This window comes from Chironomus tepperi, unplaced genomic scaffold (genome assembly GCF_022539635.2).
Source record: "Chironomus tepperi strain 1889 unplaced genomic scaffold, CSIRO-AGI_Ctep_v1 contig_335, whole genome shotgun sequence".
NCBI classification, from domain to species: domain Eukaryota; kingdom Metazoa; phylum Arthropoda; class Insecta; order Diptera; family Chironomidae; genus Chironomus; species Chironomus tepperi.
In genome coordinates this window covers 1,042,337-1,062,681 of record NW_027226457.1, presented here as the reverse complement: position 1 = coordinate 1,062,681, position 20,345 = coordinate 1,042,337, and the positions used below count along the sequence as shown (strand labels likewise).

General features: G+C 32.8%; 2 protein-coding genes and 1 long non-coding RNA gene across 4 annotated transcripts; 1 reads left to right on the top strand and 2 right to left on the bottom strand.

Moving 5' to 3' along the window:
• Positions 1-5,215: 5,215 nt before the first annotated feature.
• LOC139093440 (uncharacterized) lies at positions 5,216-6,782 on the bottom strand. Its single transcript, XR_011544689.1, has 4 exons — positions 6,260-6,782; positions 5,986-6,049; positions 5,879-5,920; positions 5,216-5,765 (listed from the first exon to the last, which is right to left on the bottom strand). It is a non-coding gene; the product is annotated as an uncharacterized lncRNA (long non-coding RNA).
• Positions 6,783-6,942: 160 nt separating this feature from the next.
• LOC139093435 (uncharacterized) lies at positions 6,943-7,841 on the bottom strand. Its single transcript, XM_070644164.1, has 4 exons — positions 7,742-7,841; positions 7,358-7,684; positions 7,190-7,295; positions 6,943-7,126 (listed from the first exon to the last, which is right to left on the bottom strand). The coding sequence occupies exons 1-4, from the start codon at positions 7,806-7,808 to the stop codon at positions 7,051-7,053; spliced, it is 576 nt and encodes a 191-aa protein (XP_070500265.1). The 5' UTR covers positions 7,809-7,841; the 3' UTR covers positions 6,943-7,050.
• A 2,814-nt stretch (positions 7,842-10,655) lies between these two features.
• P5CS (Delta[1]-pyrroline-5-carboxylate synthase) lies at positions 10,656-19,854 on the top strand. 2 transcript variants are annotated; one of them, XM_070643878.1, is made up of 8 exons: positions 10,656-10,951; positions 15,521-15,869; positions 15,964-16,199; positions 17,158-17,190; positions 17,292-17,431; positions 17,933-18,897; positions 19,038-19,171; positions 19,248-19,854. In XM_070643878.1, exons 1-8 carry the CDS (start codon positions 10,832-10,834, stop codon positions 19,665-19,667), a joined length of 2,397 nt encoding a protein of 798 aa, XP_070499979.1. In that variant the 5' UTR covers positions 10,656-10,831; the 3' UTR covers positions 19,668-19,854. The 2 variants fall into 2 exon arrangements, with proteins under 2 accessions (XP_070499979.1, XP_070499980.1); XM_070643879.1 differs by lacking the exon at positions 17,158-17,190.
• Positions 19,855-20,345: the final 491 nt, after the last annotated feature.

The window sequence follows — 20,345 nt, the reverse complement described above, 5'->3', positions numbered from 1 at the left end:
CAACATCCCAGACAAGGTGAAGATAGAATTAGAAGGCAAAAGGAGCAGTAATACCTAAAATATACAAAATGTATATTCTCCATGAGTGTATAGATGTAGATGTGAGATGGAGAAAAACAGGAAGCATTTTGAGAAATTTATCATTCATTGCATATGATATCATCATCTAAGTACATCCAGCTGAGATTGTGTATATGACAAAATTCTAAAATGAAATGTGATTTTCATTCTCTACATCATATTTATATATTTATTATGTCTTGTGTGATACCTATGAGCAATATTTATTTGATTCTCTCGCATTTTACTCGTCATAAGGTTTATTATTGTCATTACGTAGAAAGGCATACGCTCGTTCAATGTGAACAATTTTCTATGTGTATTGGTAACCTCACTGCGGGAGCATTGACTGTAAAGGATTTATTAATAATGCATTTTGAAAGGGATGAAATGTGAATGATATATTCTTACTTCTTCTTTTTTTACAATTTTGTAAAGGCATAAAATGAATGAATGAATGGAACTGTTCATTCTCAGACTTTTCTGTCGATTTAAGTCTTCACTCTGCTATTGATAAAATCTATATGGGAGGAAATTTCTTGAATAGATTCAATTCAATGCATGATTTCATGTTTACATACATATTTAATAGCATATTTAGCATACATCATGGATCAGAGAGTTTGGATAAATGTTGATCATTTGTGGATGTCGTAGGGCGCATTTATGTGGATTCTGGAGCTCAAAGTCGACCTTGACTTTGCATTTAGACGGATGCTTTCAAGAGAGTAGCCAAAAAAGAAGTGAAGGAGGGGGGATGGTAGAGGGTTGGGATATGAATATGTCCCTAGTTGCTTTACCTGCTTATATTAGGTCCATGTTTGGCATATTTTGGTCAGTTAATGACCCCCAAACCCCCTTTTCCTAAAATTCTTCAATTTGTTAGGGATACCCCCTAAATTTTTGGCACTTTTGAACTATAAACGATTTTGGAAGAAATGAAAATTTTGGACACTGCGTCAATATTCAACCATAAACATGTCTCTATCCAAACAATCCCTCAAAAGAAATTTCCAACCTTAAAAGTAGAGAAGATATAAAAAAATTCATGTCACTGAATTTCCTTCTTTCCATATTTTTCAATAAGAGTCATAATATGAATGATAATCACATAGGAAAAAAGCAACAGAACCATCAACTGCAACAACAAAATCCAACCTTATGTACAGCATGGAAAAAAGTTTTTTTATTAGACCATCTGAGTTTTCAAAAAAGAAAGAAAGGAAGTAAGGAAAAAGTACAACAACAACAATAAAAACGAGAGGGGGAAACAAGACAGAAATGTTCGTGAATTATTCAGCGTAACGAAAATAGCTTATCATTGTTTGGTTTACCATAGAAGAAGTCACGAGATTACAATAATATTGATGTGTCTGTTGTGCTTTTCAGGCTTTCTCTATTGTTAACATTATTCTACGCAGTCATATTCGTGGGTGTAAAAGTTCGTGAATGTTTTAATAGTAAAGGAAAGAAAAAAAAAGTTAATGTTTCTGTTGTTGCTGTTTTACGCTGCTCTAGCTCCACAAACATAATTATGTACATACATATAGCTTCATCAATATTTCGTGTACATTTGTTATAAACACAAATTGTGATGTGAATTTATAGACATGAAATATGGGAATGTTGATTACAGCAAGGAATAAGCACTTGGTTGGGGGATGACTGGTTATTTTTCCATAGAATTCATGGTCGATAAATAGGAGTTAATCAACATTTTAGTTTAGTTTTTGGAAACTTTGTTGGAAATGTGTTGAATAAGTTTGAAAAGTCAGGATGTGACTCACTAGAATGACCAAGTTAGAAAATTAAAATAAAAATGTAAGTCAAGGATCTAATCAAGTTCCTTAAACTTAGTTGTCAAGCAAACAAGTACTACACAGGGCTCATATCAGGACCAGTCAGGGGAGGTAACAGAAATGTCTTAATTGGGGATGTGGGGGTGTGGTGGGTGGCCTCGAACCTGAACGCCCGTAGCAACGGTTTTAATAATTTAATTACACTTCTAAGCAACCTTTCACGATAACGATAAGGCTCTAATATGCACGAACTGTCGATAAATTTTTCAAAATGTCATAAAACGCTGTCGTGACTTTATATTTAAAAAAATCAGTTAAAACTTATAAAAATAATTAAATTTTTACAAACTTAAAGGATCTTAACCTGAATATTATTAAAGAATTATTAATATTTATTATAGGATATCCAATAAATATGATATGTGCCTGACACGATTTTAAAATACATTACTAGACACGAACTTATGTGGTTTTCCATCCATTTCGTGATAATAAAGTCTATCACATTAATGATGCTAATAAACTCCAATGAGTAATCTGAAGTGCACATACCTTGCCATATCACTACATGAGAATCATGCTTATTGCATGGTGGTTTTAATCAATAATTGAATTGATGTTCATTGTACATCAGCAGCACATTATTAAACTACATTAAAAATTATAATATCTTCATCATTTTTCACGAGAAGCAACAAATATGATGAAAATCATTTAATAGACAATTTACACAATGACTGAGTGAAATGAATGATTTAATATTTATGATGATGATGATGGTTCGGAGCGAGAAATTTCATTTCATACTAAAATGGGAATTTTTACATAGGAAATTATTGTAATTATTGGAATAAATTTTTTGGAGTTTCGTTATAGAAAATATGCTTTTTTGGGGTAAATGGTCGATGAGTTTGTATATTTCGTGTTTGTGGATTCATAAAATAAAATTGATATTTTGATTGGTTTTATTGGTTTTCAGTAGAGTATGTACAGCAATGTGTTTGGAATATAAATGGAATTCCTAGTTCTCAGGAAATTAATTTGGTCTATTTTAATGGAAGAAGGTTGTAAAGTTTTGAATATTTTATACAAACTGTTTTTACTTGAATGTTTGTATAAATGGTTATTATAACCATTAGAACAGGTCAATGTTGATTCACAATCTCCCCTATGGTGTTGTCTGAAGCTTGCACCATTGATGACCCTACTGCATATCAATTTCTAATATGTACCTTGGACCCTTCCATGAGACATGAATACGAGATTCAGTAGTTGACCCAGAAATTTACCACCCCACCCATGGACTCCATGAAACCCCCCTGTTCAGTCCTTCTAGCATATGCAATAATTTCTAGAATAGAACCAGATCCTAATTGAAGTTATAGATTACAAATGATCTGTATGGATGGCTTAGGAAATAAGTAAATAAGCATTTGAAATGAATGAAGCTGACAGTTTGCAAACAATGTGATGATACAGACTAGCTTTATGGCATTGGAATCTTAGTTTCTGAGCAACGTAAATCCCGAATGATTCATACAGCAATTTCAAGAAATCTTTACACGACTTACCCAGACAACAAAGGATTATTTGAATTCACATTAAATTTGGAATTTTCAGAATCTCGTATGCATCCGTACTGTATTAAAGCTCTTACTTTGTGCTGCTTGGGTAAAAATCAACCAAATCAAACAGCTTCAAGCTGAATTTTATTAAAAATAAACCATTATTTTACTTTTATGTCTTCTTTAAAAATAGAACGAGTAAACCGACATGAATCAACAGAAACAAGCAGCCATTCAATGACGTAGGCTGTTTTGATGTCTAGCATTCAACAACCGTTTTGTTTCATTATCTTCAAAGTCATAAATAACAAGAAAATTTACCTTTTATTTCTAAAAATATCCAAGCTTTTGAGACAATTCTCATGAAACATGTCTTGTTAAAAGTTTCTAAGTATTTCGTCATCTTTTGTCCTCTTAAGATTCTTCGATAGAACTCAATTTTCCCATAACTTTCATCATTTAAGGCATGCAACTCATCCATAATTTAATCAATTTGCATTATCCCAACAAGCAAGTTCTATTTCCTCATGACTCATTAAACTAAGAATTTGCCAACAAACTACTCCTTGGAATTTCACATTAAGCACAAAATAGCTTTACATTTGAATGGAAATTTTCATTGCTAATTAATTTTAAAGTTTATAGAAAATTCAATTTCATTCAGATAATGCGCACTGAATATCATCTATAATTTTTATATTGTACAATACAATCTGCCATAACTTTTACTATGAAAACTTTTACTCAAGACATAAATTTTTCAACGTACAACGAAAGTTTTACCATAGAACATAGATTACTGTATCATCTGAAGAAGGGGGAGTTTGTTTTTGGGGCAATTTATGAATGATTAAAAAAGTTGGTTGTGGTACTTAGAATGAATGGAGAATTCATGTCTGAGTATTGAATTGAGTATTTTTGGATACTACATCTTCAGTCTAATTAATTAACTAGTATGAATAGCTCCATTGTGTTGGTTCTTCGTGGTTATTCCAGTCCTGTTTACCTAATGTTGTTTTCTTTGTACAAGTTGATTTCGGTAATAGTCGATTGCAGACTATACAATGTCTAGCCTGTTGCTGGGGCTGTCGGATAGAATGCCAAGTAATGATAAAACATGTGCAGTGACTAAGTAAGTTGCAATGAATATCAGCAACCATCGGTGACTATGAGAAGTGTCATCCGACAACAGATTGCCAACTCTGCTCTATATGTAAGGAGCGTCTTTAACTCGGACAACATTAGTCACTGCTATATATATACCTAACCTAGAATTTATTTGCACAAAAATTCAAAGATTGAATATTAAATTTCCTTCTTCTTCAAATGATAGTACATAGATTAATTCTTAATGTTCAAGAGCTCCAACTGCTTCAAAATAGATGATTTTTTCATTCTATTTGCTCCAACAGCCTCACACAATGTGAATGAATATTCCAGCTTAATTTATTACATTATAAGCAAATTCAATGAAATGTGTTGCATGCAGATGTGCGAAATGATATTTAGATTAGTAAACTCATTATACGGTATGTAAATGCTGAATGTAAGTAATATGATTTATTTCATTTCATTTTGACTTAGAATTCAGATGAATGCATGAAAATCTTGGGGGATTGTTCATAAATGATGTAGAAAATATGGGAAGTAGACTTATAAACAGCAACTATTGTGTGGATCATTTGGTGATGTTGCAGACAAAGGCTGGACCTAATTTATGAACACCTCCTTACAGTCTTAGAATAAATTTCCGAAAATTCAGTTCAGTCAGATGTAAGAAAATGCGTTAAATTAAATTTATTTCCTCATGCTTTATTCAATGATGTTTAGACTTCTTACATCGTAAGACAATGAATATGAGTAAAGATACATATACTTGGCACGGTATAATTGTAGAGTTAAATTAATGACTGAGTGTGTTGCTATGTGCTATAAAATTTGTGGCTGATGTTCTATCAAAAATTTCTTCAAGCTCATTTGCTGATGTATTCAGTAATTTGATGCCAAGCAACATGCTTATTAAGTTACTTAATTTTACTTCTTCTTGAAATGTGGCGAAAAGTTAATAATTAGTTTAATTACTCTTCGCAACAAATTTTCCATGATTCATCTATTTTCAAAGAATTTAAAGGAGTTTCCTTGAATCGAAAATTGTCAAATTTTTTAATGATCTTAACGAACCTTCTAGGAAGATTCAAATTGTTTTTATTGCTAAGATACTTAAAGTAAATGATGTGAAAAGTAGGAAATGATGCTGAAATTGCTCTATTCTGTGAGGCATGAATATGGACACTCTGCATTGAATGCAATTATCTTCCTTGTTCCATCAGGTCGCTGGTAACTGTAAGTAGATTGATGTATTGTGTATTAGATTGGGGATTTTTATTTGGGATTTCCGATGACTAGAAATCAAAACTATTTCGATAATGTCTGAGAACCGTTAAACATACTCACTTCCAAATATCTTGACGACCACGTAAATATGCTTGTTGACGCCTTTAAAAATAAGAATCATATACATTATGGAGATGAAATCAAGTTTATCTAAAAACTATACAAACCATAGTGGACCGATCAGATTCTTCTCGCAATATGGAATTCCTCTGTAGTAAGCTGCTGCTCTAGCTGTTTGAATAAATTGATTAATTCAAAAGGTAAGCATCAAATGTTTTGGTAAATGATCAAAAGTCCGGCCCCTGAACGGCGTGATTATGACTTAGTGCTGGATTTGGTTAAAATCCAACACCATGCGATAGTCACGCCAAGTCAGCAATATTCCCGACCGACTATGTGCCGTTATCGAATTTCATATGCAGCATATAAGCTTCTACTTACCATCTGTCATAATTGCGTACAATATAGAGTTTCTCGGAAGTGAATTTACATACTGATTAACATTAAATGGCACACTAAGTCCACTATTAAATGACGGAGATGGTCTGAAAAGTGATGTAAAAATGTCAAGACCAGAACCTCCAAAATATGTCTGTCTTTTGCGCCTGCTTCTAAATGGAATACTAGCAATTGTTGCTTCCGAATCATGAAAACTTATGTCACATGTACTTTTGACGTAAGAAGCTGTGTAACATCCTCTGACATTGAATGCTCTGATGTGACCTCCGAATTTGAGATACAGTGGACTAAAGTTACTTCCACTGCAATAGTCTGAGATGGGAAAATGATCTTATGATTTTGATTTGATTAAAAACTTTAAACTCACATTGCCCAGCACAGCTTACTACTAAATAAACAGAGAGAACTAAAAACGTAGCTAGATGTTTCATTTTTAAATTCTTAGTTCTTTGGCACACAAACTATGAATGGCTATGATTTGCAAATACTTCGATACTTAAAGATGATTTTTGTAACTTACGAACAGGTTTTTACATATTTTGGAAATTTTCAGTCATAATAAAGTGTCTGTACACTTATTACGTAACACTAAAAATCGACTTTCTGACGCCCTCATATGTAACAAAAGTAGAAGCGTTACGCAATAAGTGAACGACCCTAAAGGCTATTGCTTTTTACTGTTTTATTTTTGGAAATCACAACACGTGACACAACAATTTTACATCAACAATCAACAAATTTTTCAATATTTATTCTAAAAATCATCACCTCTATTAATCTGTGAGACAGAAATATGGACACTCCTTATTAAATGCAATTATTATTCTAGTTCCATCAGGTCGCTGATAACTGGGGATATTAGAAAAAAATTGATATAATTTATATACATGTCCAATTTTACGATTAACTTACTACCAAATATCCTCCCTACCACCTAGTGATGCAAGATGCTTTCTCAGTGGTGCAATCAAGTGTACTTCACAATAAGGAATGCCTTCATAATAAGCAGCTGATCTTGCTAAAATTCACAAAAAATTTATTCGCCAAAATTCAATATTTAGACACAATTTGAGACCTTACCATCAGTCATAATAGCATATAGATATGAGTTTCTCGGAAGTGAATTTACATATTGACTTATAGTAAATGGTACAGTAAGACCACTTCGATCTTGTAACCCTCCAAATACCAGTGATTCGAAAATGCTCCTTGTTGGGAATCCAAATAATTGTCTTTTCTGTCTGGTTTGGTATGGAATGCTTGCAATTGTTGATTCAGAATTGTGGAAGCTTATGTCACATGTGCTTTTGACGTATGAAGCTGAGAAACATCCAGTGACATGAAATGCTATACTGTGTATACCAAATCTTAGATAAATAGGATGCAAATTAGTTTCACTGCAATAATCTAAAAGTTATAGAGTTATAGTTTCTGGCAAGAAGTCCAGCGGTAAGTTTAACTCACGTTGACCAGCACAATTTACAGCAAAAATTGAGCTATAAACTATAAATATCGTGTAGAAAATTTTCATCTTGTTATTCTTCACTCACTAACACCTGAGTTCTAAGTGATTATTATTGCTGAATGATTCGATATTTAAAGAAATCTTGTGCAAATAATAATGTGTTTTATTTGTGATGATGGGAAATTTTCTTGCTAAAATATTTATTTGAGCTTCTTTTTACTATATTCAAGGGTTGGATACTTCTGTTTAACTATTTGCTTTCTATATTACTAGAACCATACTCAGAGGTACCAATCACCCTTCCTTGCTCCCCCTACAAATATCCCTAGGCACGCCCCTAACCAAGTTCATATGTGGAACTTATTAGCAATAAAAATAATAATGTGATCACAATTGCTGACTGTGAATAATTCTAAATGAATACTAAAGATGTGTCCATACATTGACTTTCTTCAAAGTGATAGTATAAAATTACTGATCATGATTCATCTTTTACATCAACTATATCCATTTGTTTGCTTTCTTTTGAAAATTCCCTAATATTTTATGTACACATTTCAGTGTATTTTATATTGATAATGATTTAAAATTCTCAATTGGATATTCCCAAAGTTTTCACAAGTATTTGTAGCTTAGCATCATTATATGCTTAATGATGATGATCAATTACGTACTTCCGGTCAATTTCGAGCATGGAACATGATCGCGGCTAATTAATCTGATGAGGTCCAAAACCGGCAGACACAAAACTCCACTTTGAAGTCAAACGGAATATTGAGTCTATTTAGATCATCCTACTTTATGTGACTCGTTAAACTTCACAAAAGAACTCGAAGGAGATTCAAATTATGTATGGAAAAGTCGAATCATTTAAAGTCGTTCCATTTAAAACTGGAATTTTAGCTCTGCTTTTGAGAAAACAATTTTAAAATCGGAAATTAAATCCGAAAAGGTCCAAAAAATTGTTCATTTAAAATGAAATAAATTTTCAAAATTTACGAGCTTTAGTCAATTCCATCCCATAGTGAATACGAAAGTTAATTATAAACGTAAAATGTAAAATTCAACATTTATTTACCACCCATGCATTAGCATTTACACAATCACCTGAACAGCCATAAAAAATCATTCATGAATTTAAATTAAAAATTTAACAGAATTGCATTTTTTATTCCTAAATTCTTGTTCAATTTTATTTAAATGTGAATGTGAAATAGGGTTGTCAATTATTTGGGTTTGTTCTATTTGTGAAAATACTTAAATAGTGGAACCTCTCAAATATTCAACAGATACCAATTTTCATACGGAATCCGCACAATGCATCATGAAACTATTAACAACCCTACTATGAAATCCCATATATATTGCCCGTAACAATAAATAAGCACCTCAAATCCCTTATTCACATGAAAGTCACATAAATAAATTGCTTAATACTTATTATATAATATAATAGAAAATACATTATAAGCTCTTGAATCGAATATAATTTTCATTACAATTTTCCTATTCAAAATAATTTTCATTGATATTTGACTACGTGATATATAAGTAATATATGTAGCTGAAAGGAGCTATGAATTGAATTATTCAATTTATTGGTTAGTTATTAGCATAATAATTCTATCTCTTTTTGATTTGATAATTTATTATTATTATGAAGCATTATGAAGGCATTAATGAATTATTTTCACTTCTGTTAAACTTTTTGTTGTTGACATTTGCTATTTAGTATGATAATCAACAGATTGATTTGAATAATTCAAAGATCAATAGCCTTTTTTGATGAATGTTTGCGAATTTATGCTGCTTTCTGAGAAGTTTGAGGCACTGGAAATTCTACTCAAGTTTCAGTAGAACTTTAAGTCTGTTTGAACTGTCCAATCGAACAGTTTTTGTTTATTCCTGTATTTTGCTCCGTGAAAATTGAAGAGTTTATTCCAAAAGGGAGGAGAGGAGGTGAGGGGAGGTGTTGAACCCCGAAATCCATCTCCCATCTCTGAATATTTCCTTGGTTGCACCAAACTTGAGGTCCTATTAAAGACAAATTGAAGCTTGTTTGTAATTCTTGTTTTAAATCATTCTTAGTTCGAGTAATGTTCAGCATCATTGTATACAGTAACAACAATAACAGATCATTTTGAGATAGTATAAATATCAGGGGCTATTTTATGACATGATACTTCCCCTTAGATGCTCATCATCTTACAACTTTGAGGTCATTCATATGTGATGTCATGCCTTAAAGCAGAGTTTAATGCGGACTCGAATTTTGTATTGGAAAATCGACTCAAGTCGATTTCGAGTTCTGCCTCAAAGCGTCTAAAATATTTTTTGTGGCTGTTTTGATCATTGAATTATTTAAAGCCGAAGTTCATTGTAATCTCCTGACAAACATCACTGACAATTGACCCTTTAAATCTGTTGAATATTTAAACTTTATCAGGCATCATCATCATCATCACAGAAGCTTTAATATCCAGGTAAATTGCCCTACATAAATTCAACAAATTATCGATGACTCATGTAGCAAATAAAAGAGTCTTATCAAGTCACATTATGCATGCATCATTGATAATCCATATACAAATTAATTATGAAACCAAAGTCCAAACATTTCAGCATTATTGCAGTTCAATCAGGTGATTATGAAGCTGTAAAGAATTTTTATTATTATTACTTCTCAATCACTTAGGAACAGTCAGTACTAGACAGTAGTGCTCAATGATAAGAGAAAAAATTTCTCTCAAATCTAATCAGTCCTGTGTATGTAAATGTGTCAATTCATATTGTGTATAATGTAACGAGACATGCCGGAGAGTTATCAATTCACTCATCATTAAAGTACAGAATCTCATAAACGAATAAGTCGCTGGTGCTGTAAATTCTCAAACAGTTCATTTTGAGAGCTCTGTCTGATCAGTTGTAGGAGTAAGAAGAAGGCATTGGAAATAAACAAAAAAATTATTAATAAATAAGAAGAAGAACTTTTGTGTAAATTTTTATCAAATTTGTTTGTGTGACTTTGTGGAACTTTTTTTTTTTTGTTCTTGTAACTTTGTGGAAAGTTTTTTCTTATTTCCTTAAAAATGTCTCAAGTTTTCGCCAAGGGATTAACAAAGAACTTGTCAAAATTTAATAGCATATTTGCAAATAAATCATTTGTGAGATCGCTGTGTAATGTCACAATAGGAAAAGATGGAATAATTGTGAGTAATCTTTAAAATTGTTTTTAGTAAGCTACAAGTTGTTGTTGTAGATTTAATGCTTACGGCTTTGCTGTGGAAAAATTATGTGATGTCATGTGACAATGGGGTGCTTTGTTCTCATTTAAAGTGAAAATTAAGATTTCTGTTCTCGACGTAGTGATAATTTTCTTAGTTATGAGAGGAAGGAGCTGTTCAGTGATTACGTGACATGAAAAATAGACCTCTTGATCCCCAATCCTTTCTTTGTTTGAGACGTAAATCTCAACCCCAATTTTCCCATAAGAGCGTTATCTAATAAGTGAACTAACCCAAAAGCGGTTCCTTAATTTTTACCCAGAATATGCCTTTATTCAGCTTGTAGAAGATCAAATCAATCGAAAGAATGACCCCTTTTGTTAAGTAATATCTGATTAGCTTCAATTTTGTTGCAATTACGACTGATCTACATGCATTTCTAGGTTAGGTTAGTAACCGAAAACGATAATGTCTATGAGTCTAATGCTTAATGATTTTTGGAGGTCAGTTGGTCAGTGAACTAAAAATGAAACTGTGTTATTGTAAAAAGATTGTATTTTGAGAGTTTTTTGAATAATATTGGACATTATTGAGCATTTCACTTTTGTACGGAGAGTTTCCAGTCTGATGTCTTTCATTCATTAGGGCACTTCCGACATAGATGAAAACTATGCCAAAATCTTAATAAAAATTGGAGGATTGAAGAGCCTTCAAACCAGTGTGCGCAGAACTTTGCGAGTCAGGACTTTAAAGAAAGGACCTCTACCTGGACAGTGTTGGAAGTACTCCTTAATACTCCAAATCTGAACAAAAAATCCCATTTATCTCAATAATGCACACCAAATTTCACGGAATAAGAATTAACAGCTTTTCAATTAAATCAAATCACTTCCGCATAACGTCTACGCCTCAGGAAAGTCCAAAATTCTCTCCCAAAAAAATGAAATGTTTTTGTTTTTATTTTTAAAACTGGTCAATAAACTCTGTTCGCTGAGCATGCCAATTAAATTGTATGTGAAGAATTGTGAGAATCAAAACCATGTTATCAGTAGGACTGAATTCGGAGCATGGAGGCTCGCGAGAATATTGTATATGTTTTTGAAACAATTTCAATTGACAATATTTAGGTCAACATATTGTGTCTATAATTTTAAAAGCTACATGATGCACATGCTGTGCTTGATATTATCATAAAGTTAATTAAATTAATGCACAAATATTTCAACTGAAAAAAATGTTTATTCATAATTGAATTCTGACTCATTAAAGCAGGAATTTAATATCAAAAATATTTAATCTACATGAAAAAAATTTATATATGAACAAAATACTTTGAACTATTGGAAAAAACAAAATGTCATTGATGCAAGTTGTAAACATACAAGCTGCAGTTTCATTAACAATAATATTATTTGCCATAAATGATAATAAACGTAATATTAGATGAGGAAGAAGCACGTTGAGAGCGAAGTTCTTTTAAATAAACGTTCATTAAGGGAGACTAAGTAAGAAGGAACATTGGGGATGGAAAGCTTTTATTGATGTACTCTGATGCGTCGCTTCAAATAGGCTGTCTACATCTAGACTCTAGCCATTAACAACGTTAAATTGATTCCTCGAAATACAATATTGGGCAAGGCAAGGAGGGAGGTTAATCTCTAAACGACCCCCTCCCTTCCTCTAAATACACCCCCGACACCTATTTCATCCTTCATACTTTCTATAAAGTCAGTTCACCCTCTCTCACCCAACAAAAGTTGTACATCAGAATTACAGTCTATTTTATAGTTTGTCTCTTAACTTGTTGAAGAACAAAACTTACAAATAAAACCAGAGAAAAATTCAAAGATGCTGAATTACCCAACAAATGTACAAAGTATAAGTTTCTTTGTGGTCTCTATACAAAAAAGGAAAAACTTTATGTTGTCAGGTAATTTGCATTGGTTTGTTAAGAATTGTCAAGTTTGATGAAGATTCTGTCGTCTCTATGGCAATCAAATGTCTTCCATGAGTTTATAAAATGTTCAGTGGTTGTTTGAATATAAAGTAATATTAAAAACTTGTGAATTATGAGATTGGATATTATGATATTGAGAAATGAATGATGTTCTAGCCCGAATAGCACAAGTCGGGCTATCGATCGAAAATCCAGCCCTAAATTGATGTGACGTCTTCAATCTGGCACCATGTCACATCATAAGGGTGCCGGATTTATGATCGATTACTCAGCTTGGACTATTCGGGTCTAAAGTCTCCTCGGTTACAGAACTAACCTTCAAACTTTAGCTTTCTTTATTCATTTGTAGAAGTCTTAAAAGACTTATGCTAGTACACAGCTAAATAATCGATCCAGCAGACACTCAGACATTTCTAGAGATACACAAACTCTTATCATGAAACTTCACATAGGAAATCAAATTGACACGTGATTTTATAATGTAGAAAATGTAAATATGCAGCGATGCATGTGTATGAAAGAGAAACAAGTCACTTCACGCGTTCAATTTATGATATTCATGTTGACGTAATTCTTTTTTTTCTCATTTCATTTCTCTTTAATCATGAAAAAAAAACTTTTCCTATTAAAAAAGAGCATTGATTGAGAGAAGTAAAGCGTCTGTTTGTAAGGCGCTTGGTATTTGCCATATCATTAAATAATATTTAAAGAATTATTGAGTCAACTAGTTTTCCCTTGTGCTGTTTTATGAGATTGCTTTTTAAATCGACGTGATTTATGCAATCAGTGATCTTTATCGAATTTTTGCTTATAAGCTGATTTGCATTATTCTATGGTAATCATGTCTTTGAATAAGCTTTGACTATAGTCGACATAACTTCATGTAAAGTTTTGAATTTGAAATGAAAGCTAGAAGTAAAGGTGACTTTACTAGATTAATCTACTCTTGAAATTTTCATTCATTGTTACTTTGTATGAATTTCAAGGAAAGCTTCAGGAATTCAATTATTTTTAGGGGCCGTTCACTTATTAAGTAAGTCGACTTTTTGATCTCAACCACTTCCTTCCTCAACATATCCCTTCAGTGTTTAAGATGAAACCAAATTCAATAGAATTCGGCTTCCCGCCTCCTTCACTGACCAAAGTGCGTCTCGTAATAAGATATCAGCCCCCTACATCCTTCACTCAAATTGAACCATCAATTTATTCAATTGATATTGTAATTGATATGGCATCAAACAGACACATTTAAATTAAAAGGATGTCACACATGTTTCGTAGAAATTTAATGAAATTAATATATTCATCAAATTGGACTGGTCTATTGGCACATAGATCTCTGTGATGGAATCTGCATATAGCTTGTCAAAAGGGAATTATTCACATTCTCATCCGGGTCTTTATCGATATATTTCAATTAATAATTAATCATGCTTACAAATCAAAAGGTCATTAAAAATAGAAGCTATAGAATTATTCCAATGTAATCGATGATTTCTAAGGATGTCGTAGTCTGAAGTTTTTTGAAGAAAGGGGGTTAAGTCTGTATAGATCGAAAAATGTTAGGGTTCCTTATGATTTTTTAATGAAACCCTAATAAATTGACGATTTTCATCCAAAAAAGGGGTCGGGAGGGGGGTTAACCCCCTAAATCCACCCCATCCCCTAAATACCCCCTGAATACAGAACTTACTCTCGAAAGTAGAACGAGCAATTAAACTTTTCTAAACTCAATTAAAGTTCACCTTGAATTTTCTCTCCATCCATAAGACAAACTCCTTATTGTTTCCGAAATAATTGTGTCTTAATCTAAAATTTTATATTTATCCAAAATAAAACAGATTAAACAAAATTTCATCAATTCGGTTCTGAAAAACGCTGCAAGACATCTCAAATTTGTTCCTAAATAAGTTTCGTATTCTTCGTGTTTTCATTTTCAGCAATAATTAATTTGCTAATTAAATTCATAATTTTGTGTTTCCTAGTGGCACAGAAATTATTTACAAATACAAAAATAAGAATAGAAAAAATATACATTCTAATTTAATTAGGCATCATTGCTGTAGGAGACACTAAATAAATTAGCGCGAACGTTTCGCGTTCAATTGAAATGAACTTCGAACTTTATGACAGATGCTATTCAATTGTGTGTTTAGGGGGTCAGGGGTGGAGGTATTCAGGGGGAGGGGTTGTTTGGAGGTCAAGGCACATACCGACCACAGTATACAAGATCTAATTCTATCCTCCTTCCATGGATGAGGGTCAAGGTACTTCATGTTTGGGGTCTGTAGACTTTAAAAGCTGAGTTTCCATACCGACCATTAATTCAAACGTTTCCATCATCTACATGATATGCTTCCATGCATATATCAACTTGATATGTGTCACATTTAGGCAATTCCAACAGATTACATTGCTAATTAATATCACATCTGTAAACAGTCATTAAATTCAACAACAATAATTCTTCTTAAAATATCCTCAACACATAAAAATCTCTCCAAGGACACAGTTGTTATTACGTTACAAAAAACCCACATATAGCCTCAAATCTTGCAATGTGCTGATAAATATACTCATTTTCAATTTATTTTTAGAAACCAATTGATAAAAGAACATTACAAACAGCAGATAGAAGACAAACAACATTCTCGGACCGTTCACAATTACGTTATGCAAAGCGATTAGTCATTAAACTTGGAAGTGCCGTAATCACCCGTGAAGACCAAAATGGTTTAGCATTAGGACGATTGGCATCGATTGTGGAGCAAGTTGCTGAATGTCAAATAGAAGGAAGAGAATGTATAATGGTTACAAGTGGTGCTGTGGCATTTGGAAAGCAAAAGCTTGCTCAAGAGCTTTTAATGACACTCACAATGAGAGAGACGTTACATCCAAAAGAAGATGCGAATCACATTGTTGAGCCTCGAGCAGCAGCAGCTGTTGGTAAATGTCCTTTCATAACTTGCTATAATAATAATAATAATAATCTCATACGATAATGACTTTAAACTTTTTTATGTAAACATACACACGTTAGGTCAATCTGGTTTAATGTCACTCTATGATGCTATGTTTGCACAATATGGTGTTAGAATTGCACAAGTCTTACTTACTAAACCTGACTTTCACAATGAGGAGACAAGGAAGAATCTCTTTGCGACTTTAACAGAATTAATTAGTCTAAATATTGTTCCGATTATCAACACAAATGACGCCGTTACACCACCAATGTTGTTAGTTGAGGAAGATAATCCCGTGAAAGGATCGAAGAGGGTAAATATGCATGCACAATTCATAACATTGCTTTAATTTTCTCGTGAGCATGAAGGAAAATTATTTTTTTTACTCATTATTAAAGCATTTCCATAATTGGTCTTTAAATCATTTCATAATGGTACTTGCTATAAGTGCCACTCATTGCTGCATTTTATTTGGCTTGCTCGCTATTTTGCCTTTCTTTAAACTGGAAAATTTATTTAATTATGGAATGTAATTAGCTTTTTTGGAAAACTATTCATGTTCTCTAGATTGCTAAATTTTTGGTTTTTTGAAAACCGAGTGGAACTGGCTGCGAATAGTCGATCATGGTCATCAATTGTTCCTAAAACTTGTTCCATTCGAGAATTTTTTGAATTTTTTTCAGCACTTAACTGAATTTTTCTATGAAATTTTTAATTTTCTGACAAAGTTTTGAGTTTTTCGTTAATTTTTTGAATTTTTGCGTTAAAAGTTTGAATTTTTCCGTTAAAAATTTTGAATTTTTTTGACAAATTTTGAATGCTTTCAGTAACAAAATTCAATTTAGGTCTAATCTAGAAGAACCAAAAAGTCATTGAACTCCAAAAATTGCCTTCAATCTCCTTAATCATCTCCCCTCATTTCCTTATCTCTTCAAAATTTATTCCCTTGCTTAAAATTTAAAATTTCTCAATAAAATCAATAAAAAATTCCAATCTGACACAGTAAAAAATGAGAGGCATTAGCGATTGCGGCCACGAAAAAAATGCGATAAAATAAAAAATTGGCATTTACAAATTAAGCATAAATTACGTTTAAAATAATTGGCAAAAATGAAAATTAATTGCGCTTTCTCATTTTTCTTTTCTTCCGCCTCATTCCACTCAACCCCGATACCCAATTTTCTTTATCATTTCCTTCATGTATTTCCCCCCGAAAAAAAATAATACACATACACACATAAATGTTCTCTACATCCGCCAATGTCACTCAGAGCAATTTATACGAGATTGATCATAATGATAAAGTAAGTCCTACTTTAATTATTTTATGCTTATGCTCTCGTTTTTTGCATCCCCATTAAATAAGCTAATCCTATTAATGACTTAATATATTTTCAACCTGTAGGGCATATCGATTAAAGACAACGACTCATTAGCCGCAATGTTATCAGCTGAAATTCAATCAGACTTATTAATTCTCATGTCAGATGTTGATGGAATTTATAATAAACCGCCGTGGGAAGATAACGCCAGATTATTGCATACGTAAGTTTGAGTTTGTTAGGTGATGATGTCTACTATTTGATGGATTTATCGATATGATTCAAAAGACATGAGCTTACATGGGTTGTAAGGGTGTTCAAGCTTCTATACCAGTTATAGGGCTATATTATGACCGTAGCAGTGCTATATTGACACCAAGTCAATGATGATTAGCTAGCAAAGTCTATTGTTGACTCTGTGGACGTCCTTTATAGAGATTGAAGGAGTATATTACTTGTTTCTACGAAAAATAGTCACACGAGTCTAAAACAATCAAATGCAAGGCCATTTAAACATCCATAAAAACAAGATAATATAGACAATTGATATAAAGCTTTATAAACATACATATAATTACGACTATTACGCCCTTGGATGTTTAATCCACGAGCGAAAACAATAAAACTCTATTCATCAATAGACGTCATTTTCACATTAACCTCCATAACCCATTTGTAAGCATCACAAAGTGTATTACATTCTCATTAATGAATATTTTATTAGATTTTCACGCGATGACCGCAAGAACATTCGTTTTGGTAAGAAATCAAAGGTTGGAACAGGCGGTATGGATTCAAAATTGAATGCCGCAACATGGGCACTTGATAGAGGCGTTAGTGTTGTGATTTGTAATGGAAGTCAGGATAATGCCATCAAACACATTGTTGCGGGTAGAAAGATTGGAACATTTTTCACAGAATCGACGACTGGAAGTTTGCCAGCCGACACATTAGCTGAAAATGCACGCAATGGATGTAGAATATTGCAAAATTTGTCGCCTGCTGAACGAGCTGATTGTGTGAATACTCTTGCTGATTTACTCGTATCGAAAAAGGACTTTATACTTGATGCAAATCAAAAAGATTTGGCAGACGCACAGAGAAATGGATTGGCAAAGCCTTTACTCAATCGTCTCTCACTGTCGGCTGAAAAATTACGAGGCCTTAGTACAGGACTTAAACAAATTGCTGAAACGAGTCACAGTATTGTGGGACGTGTCTTACGTCATACAAAATTGGCAGATGGATTGACTTTGAAGCAAGTCACCGTTCCAATTGGCGTATTACTCGTAATTTTTGAATCACGTCCTGACTCATTGCCACAAGTTGCTGCTCTTTCGATTGCCAGTGCAAATGGATGCTTATTGAAGGGTGGAAAGGAGGCAACATATAGTAATAAAGCATTAATGGAGATTGTAAAAGAGGCACTCTCTACTGTTGGTGCTACAAATGCCATTTCTCTCATATCGACACGTGAGGAAATTTCAGATCTTCTTTGTATGGAGAAGCACATTGATTTAATTATTCCACGTGGCTCATCTGAATTAGTTCGTACAATTCAGGATCAATCGCAGAGGATTCCAGTCTTGGGACATGCTGAAGGCATTTGTCATGTCTACGTTGATCGTGATGCTGATTTGGCGAAAGCATTGAAAATTGTTCGTGATGCCAAATGTGATTATCCAGCTGGTGAGTTTGAAATTTGTTTGGAATTAAAGTTTTATTCGTTTGTATTGGGTCGATTTGCTAAGTATAGCTGCTTCCTCCCACATAAAATTATCCATAGTCTACAGTCTCTAATTCAAATTACTTTCTATCCGTAATTAAAGCATGCAACGCAATGGAAACACTCTTAATTCATGAAGATTTATTCCTAAATTCAAATGCCTCATTCTTTAATGATGTCTGCAACATGCTCAAACACGAAGGCGTCACAATATATTCAGGTCCAAAGTTAAATCAAGTGAGTAATTAAATCAATTATTGAAATTATTTCTCGCTTAATTTAATTCATTTTCATCTATCGTCATCAATTTTAGGTTTTAACATTCGGTCCACCACAAGCCAAACATTTAAAACACGAATATGGAGATCTAGCATGTTGTATTGAACTTGTTAAAGACGTTGACGATGCTATACGTCATATTCATAAATACGGAAGTTCACATACAGACGTCATTATCACAGAAAATCAAATGGCAGCTGAACATTTCCAAAAACAAGTCGATTCCGCTTGTGTGTTCCATAATGCATCATCACGTTTTGCAGACGGATTTAGATTTGGTCTTGGTGCAGAAGTTGGCATATCAACAGCAAGAATACATGCACGCGGTCCTGTCGGAGTTGAAGGATTATTAAGCACGAAATGGATTTTAGATGGAGTTGATCATTCGGCAGCTGAATTCTCAGAGAATGGACCAAGACAATATGTACATGAGAAATTACCATTGCCTAATTAGTCATCCTGTTACAGACATATTGAATGCCTATTCCCTGATATAAAAGACAATGAAACAATGAATAAAGTAATCTTAAGTAATTCTAGAGTTTACAACAGATACATTTTATAACAATAGATGATAACCCCTCAATATCATAATACAGCACAATAAACTCAACATTATCCCATGAAATGTAAATACAAAATCCACTTATTGCCTCAATTGGATCTATATAATTGGTTTCAGTATAATCTTCCCTTTTATCAACTCATCAATCTCTAATTTATAGTAGGAATATTAAAAGGATTTCTTTATTCTTTTTTTTGTGTCGAATAACATTTCACATAAAAAGGGATGGCAAAAAGGGAGATGTCAATTGCAATTATCATTTCATCGCCCAAAGAGAATCTTAAAGGAAGCGACATTTTCAAAGGAAAGTGTGAGACAATATGGGGATTTTGAGAAATTTTGATAATTAGTAAGTAAGGATATGATTGTATAGAATTTGATTCGTCATGCAAATTTGAGACTGTTTCCAAACTGTTAGCAACAGTTCTTATTGTTGTACTTTTGATAAGGAACGCTTTTATGGGTTATTCGAGTTTCACTTAGGCTATGCTGTTAGGAAGGATTCCTCAAGAGCCTTAGAAGTAGGTTAGTCAAAGTTAGGCAAATATAGACATAATTTCTAAGGCT

Excerpts from the sequence above, each read along its gene's own strand:
- LOC139093435 (XM_070644164.1), bottom strand. The coding sequence starts at position 7,808 with ATGAAAATTTTCTACACGATATTTATAGTTTATAGCTCAATTTTTGCT. Across the intron at positions 7,685-7,741 it reads TGTAAATTGTGCTGGTCAAC|ATTATTGCAGTGAAACTAAT; the intron begins GTGAGTTAAACT and ends TATAACTTTTAG. Across the intron at positions 7,296-7,357 it reads ATATGCTATTATGACTGATG|CAAGATCAGCTGCTTATTAT; the intron begins GTAAGGTCTCAA and ends TGTGAATTTTAG.
- P5CS (XM_070643878.1), top strand. The coding sequence starts at position 10,832 with ATGTCTCAAGTTTTCGCCAAGGGATTAACAAAGAACTTGTCAAAATTT. Across the intron at positions 15,870-15,963 it reads TCGAGCAGCAGCAGCTGTTG|GTCAATCTGGTTTAATGTCA; the intron begins GTAAATGTCCTT and ends TACACACGTTAG. Across the intron at positions 17,191-17,291 it reads AGATTGATCATAATGATAAA|GGCATATCGATTAAAGACAA; the intron begins GTAAGTCCTACT and ends TTCAACCTGTAG.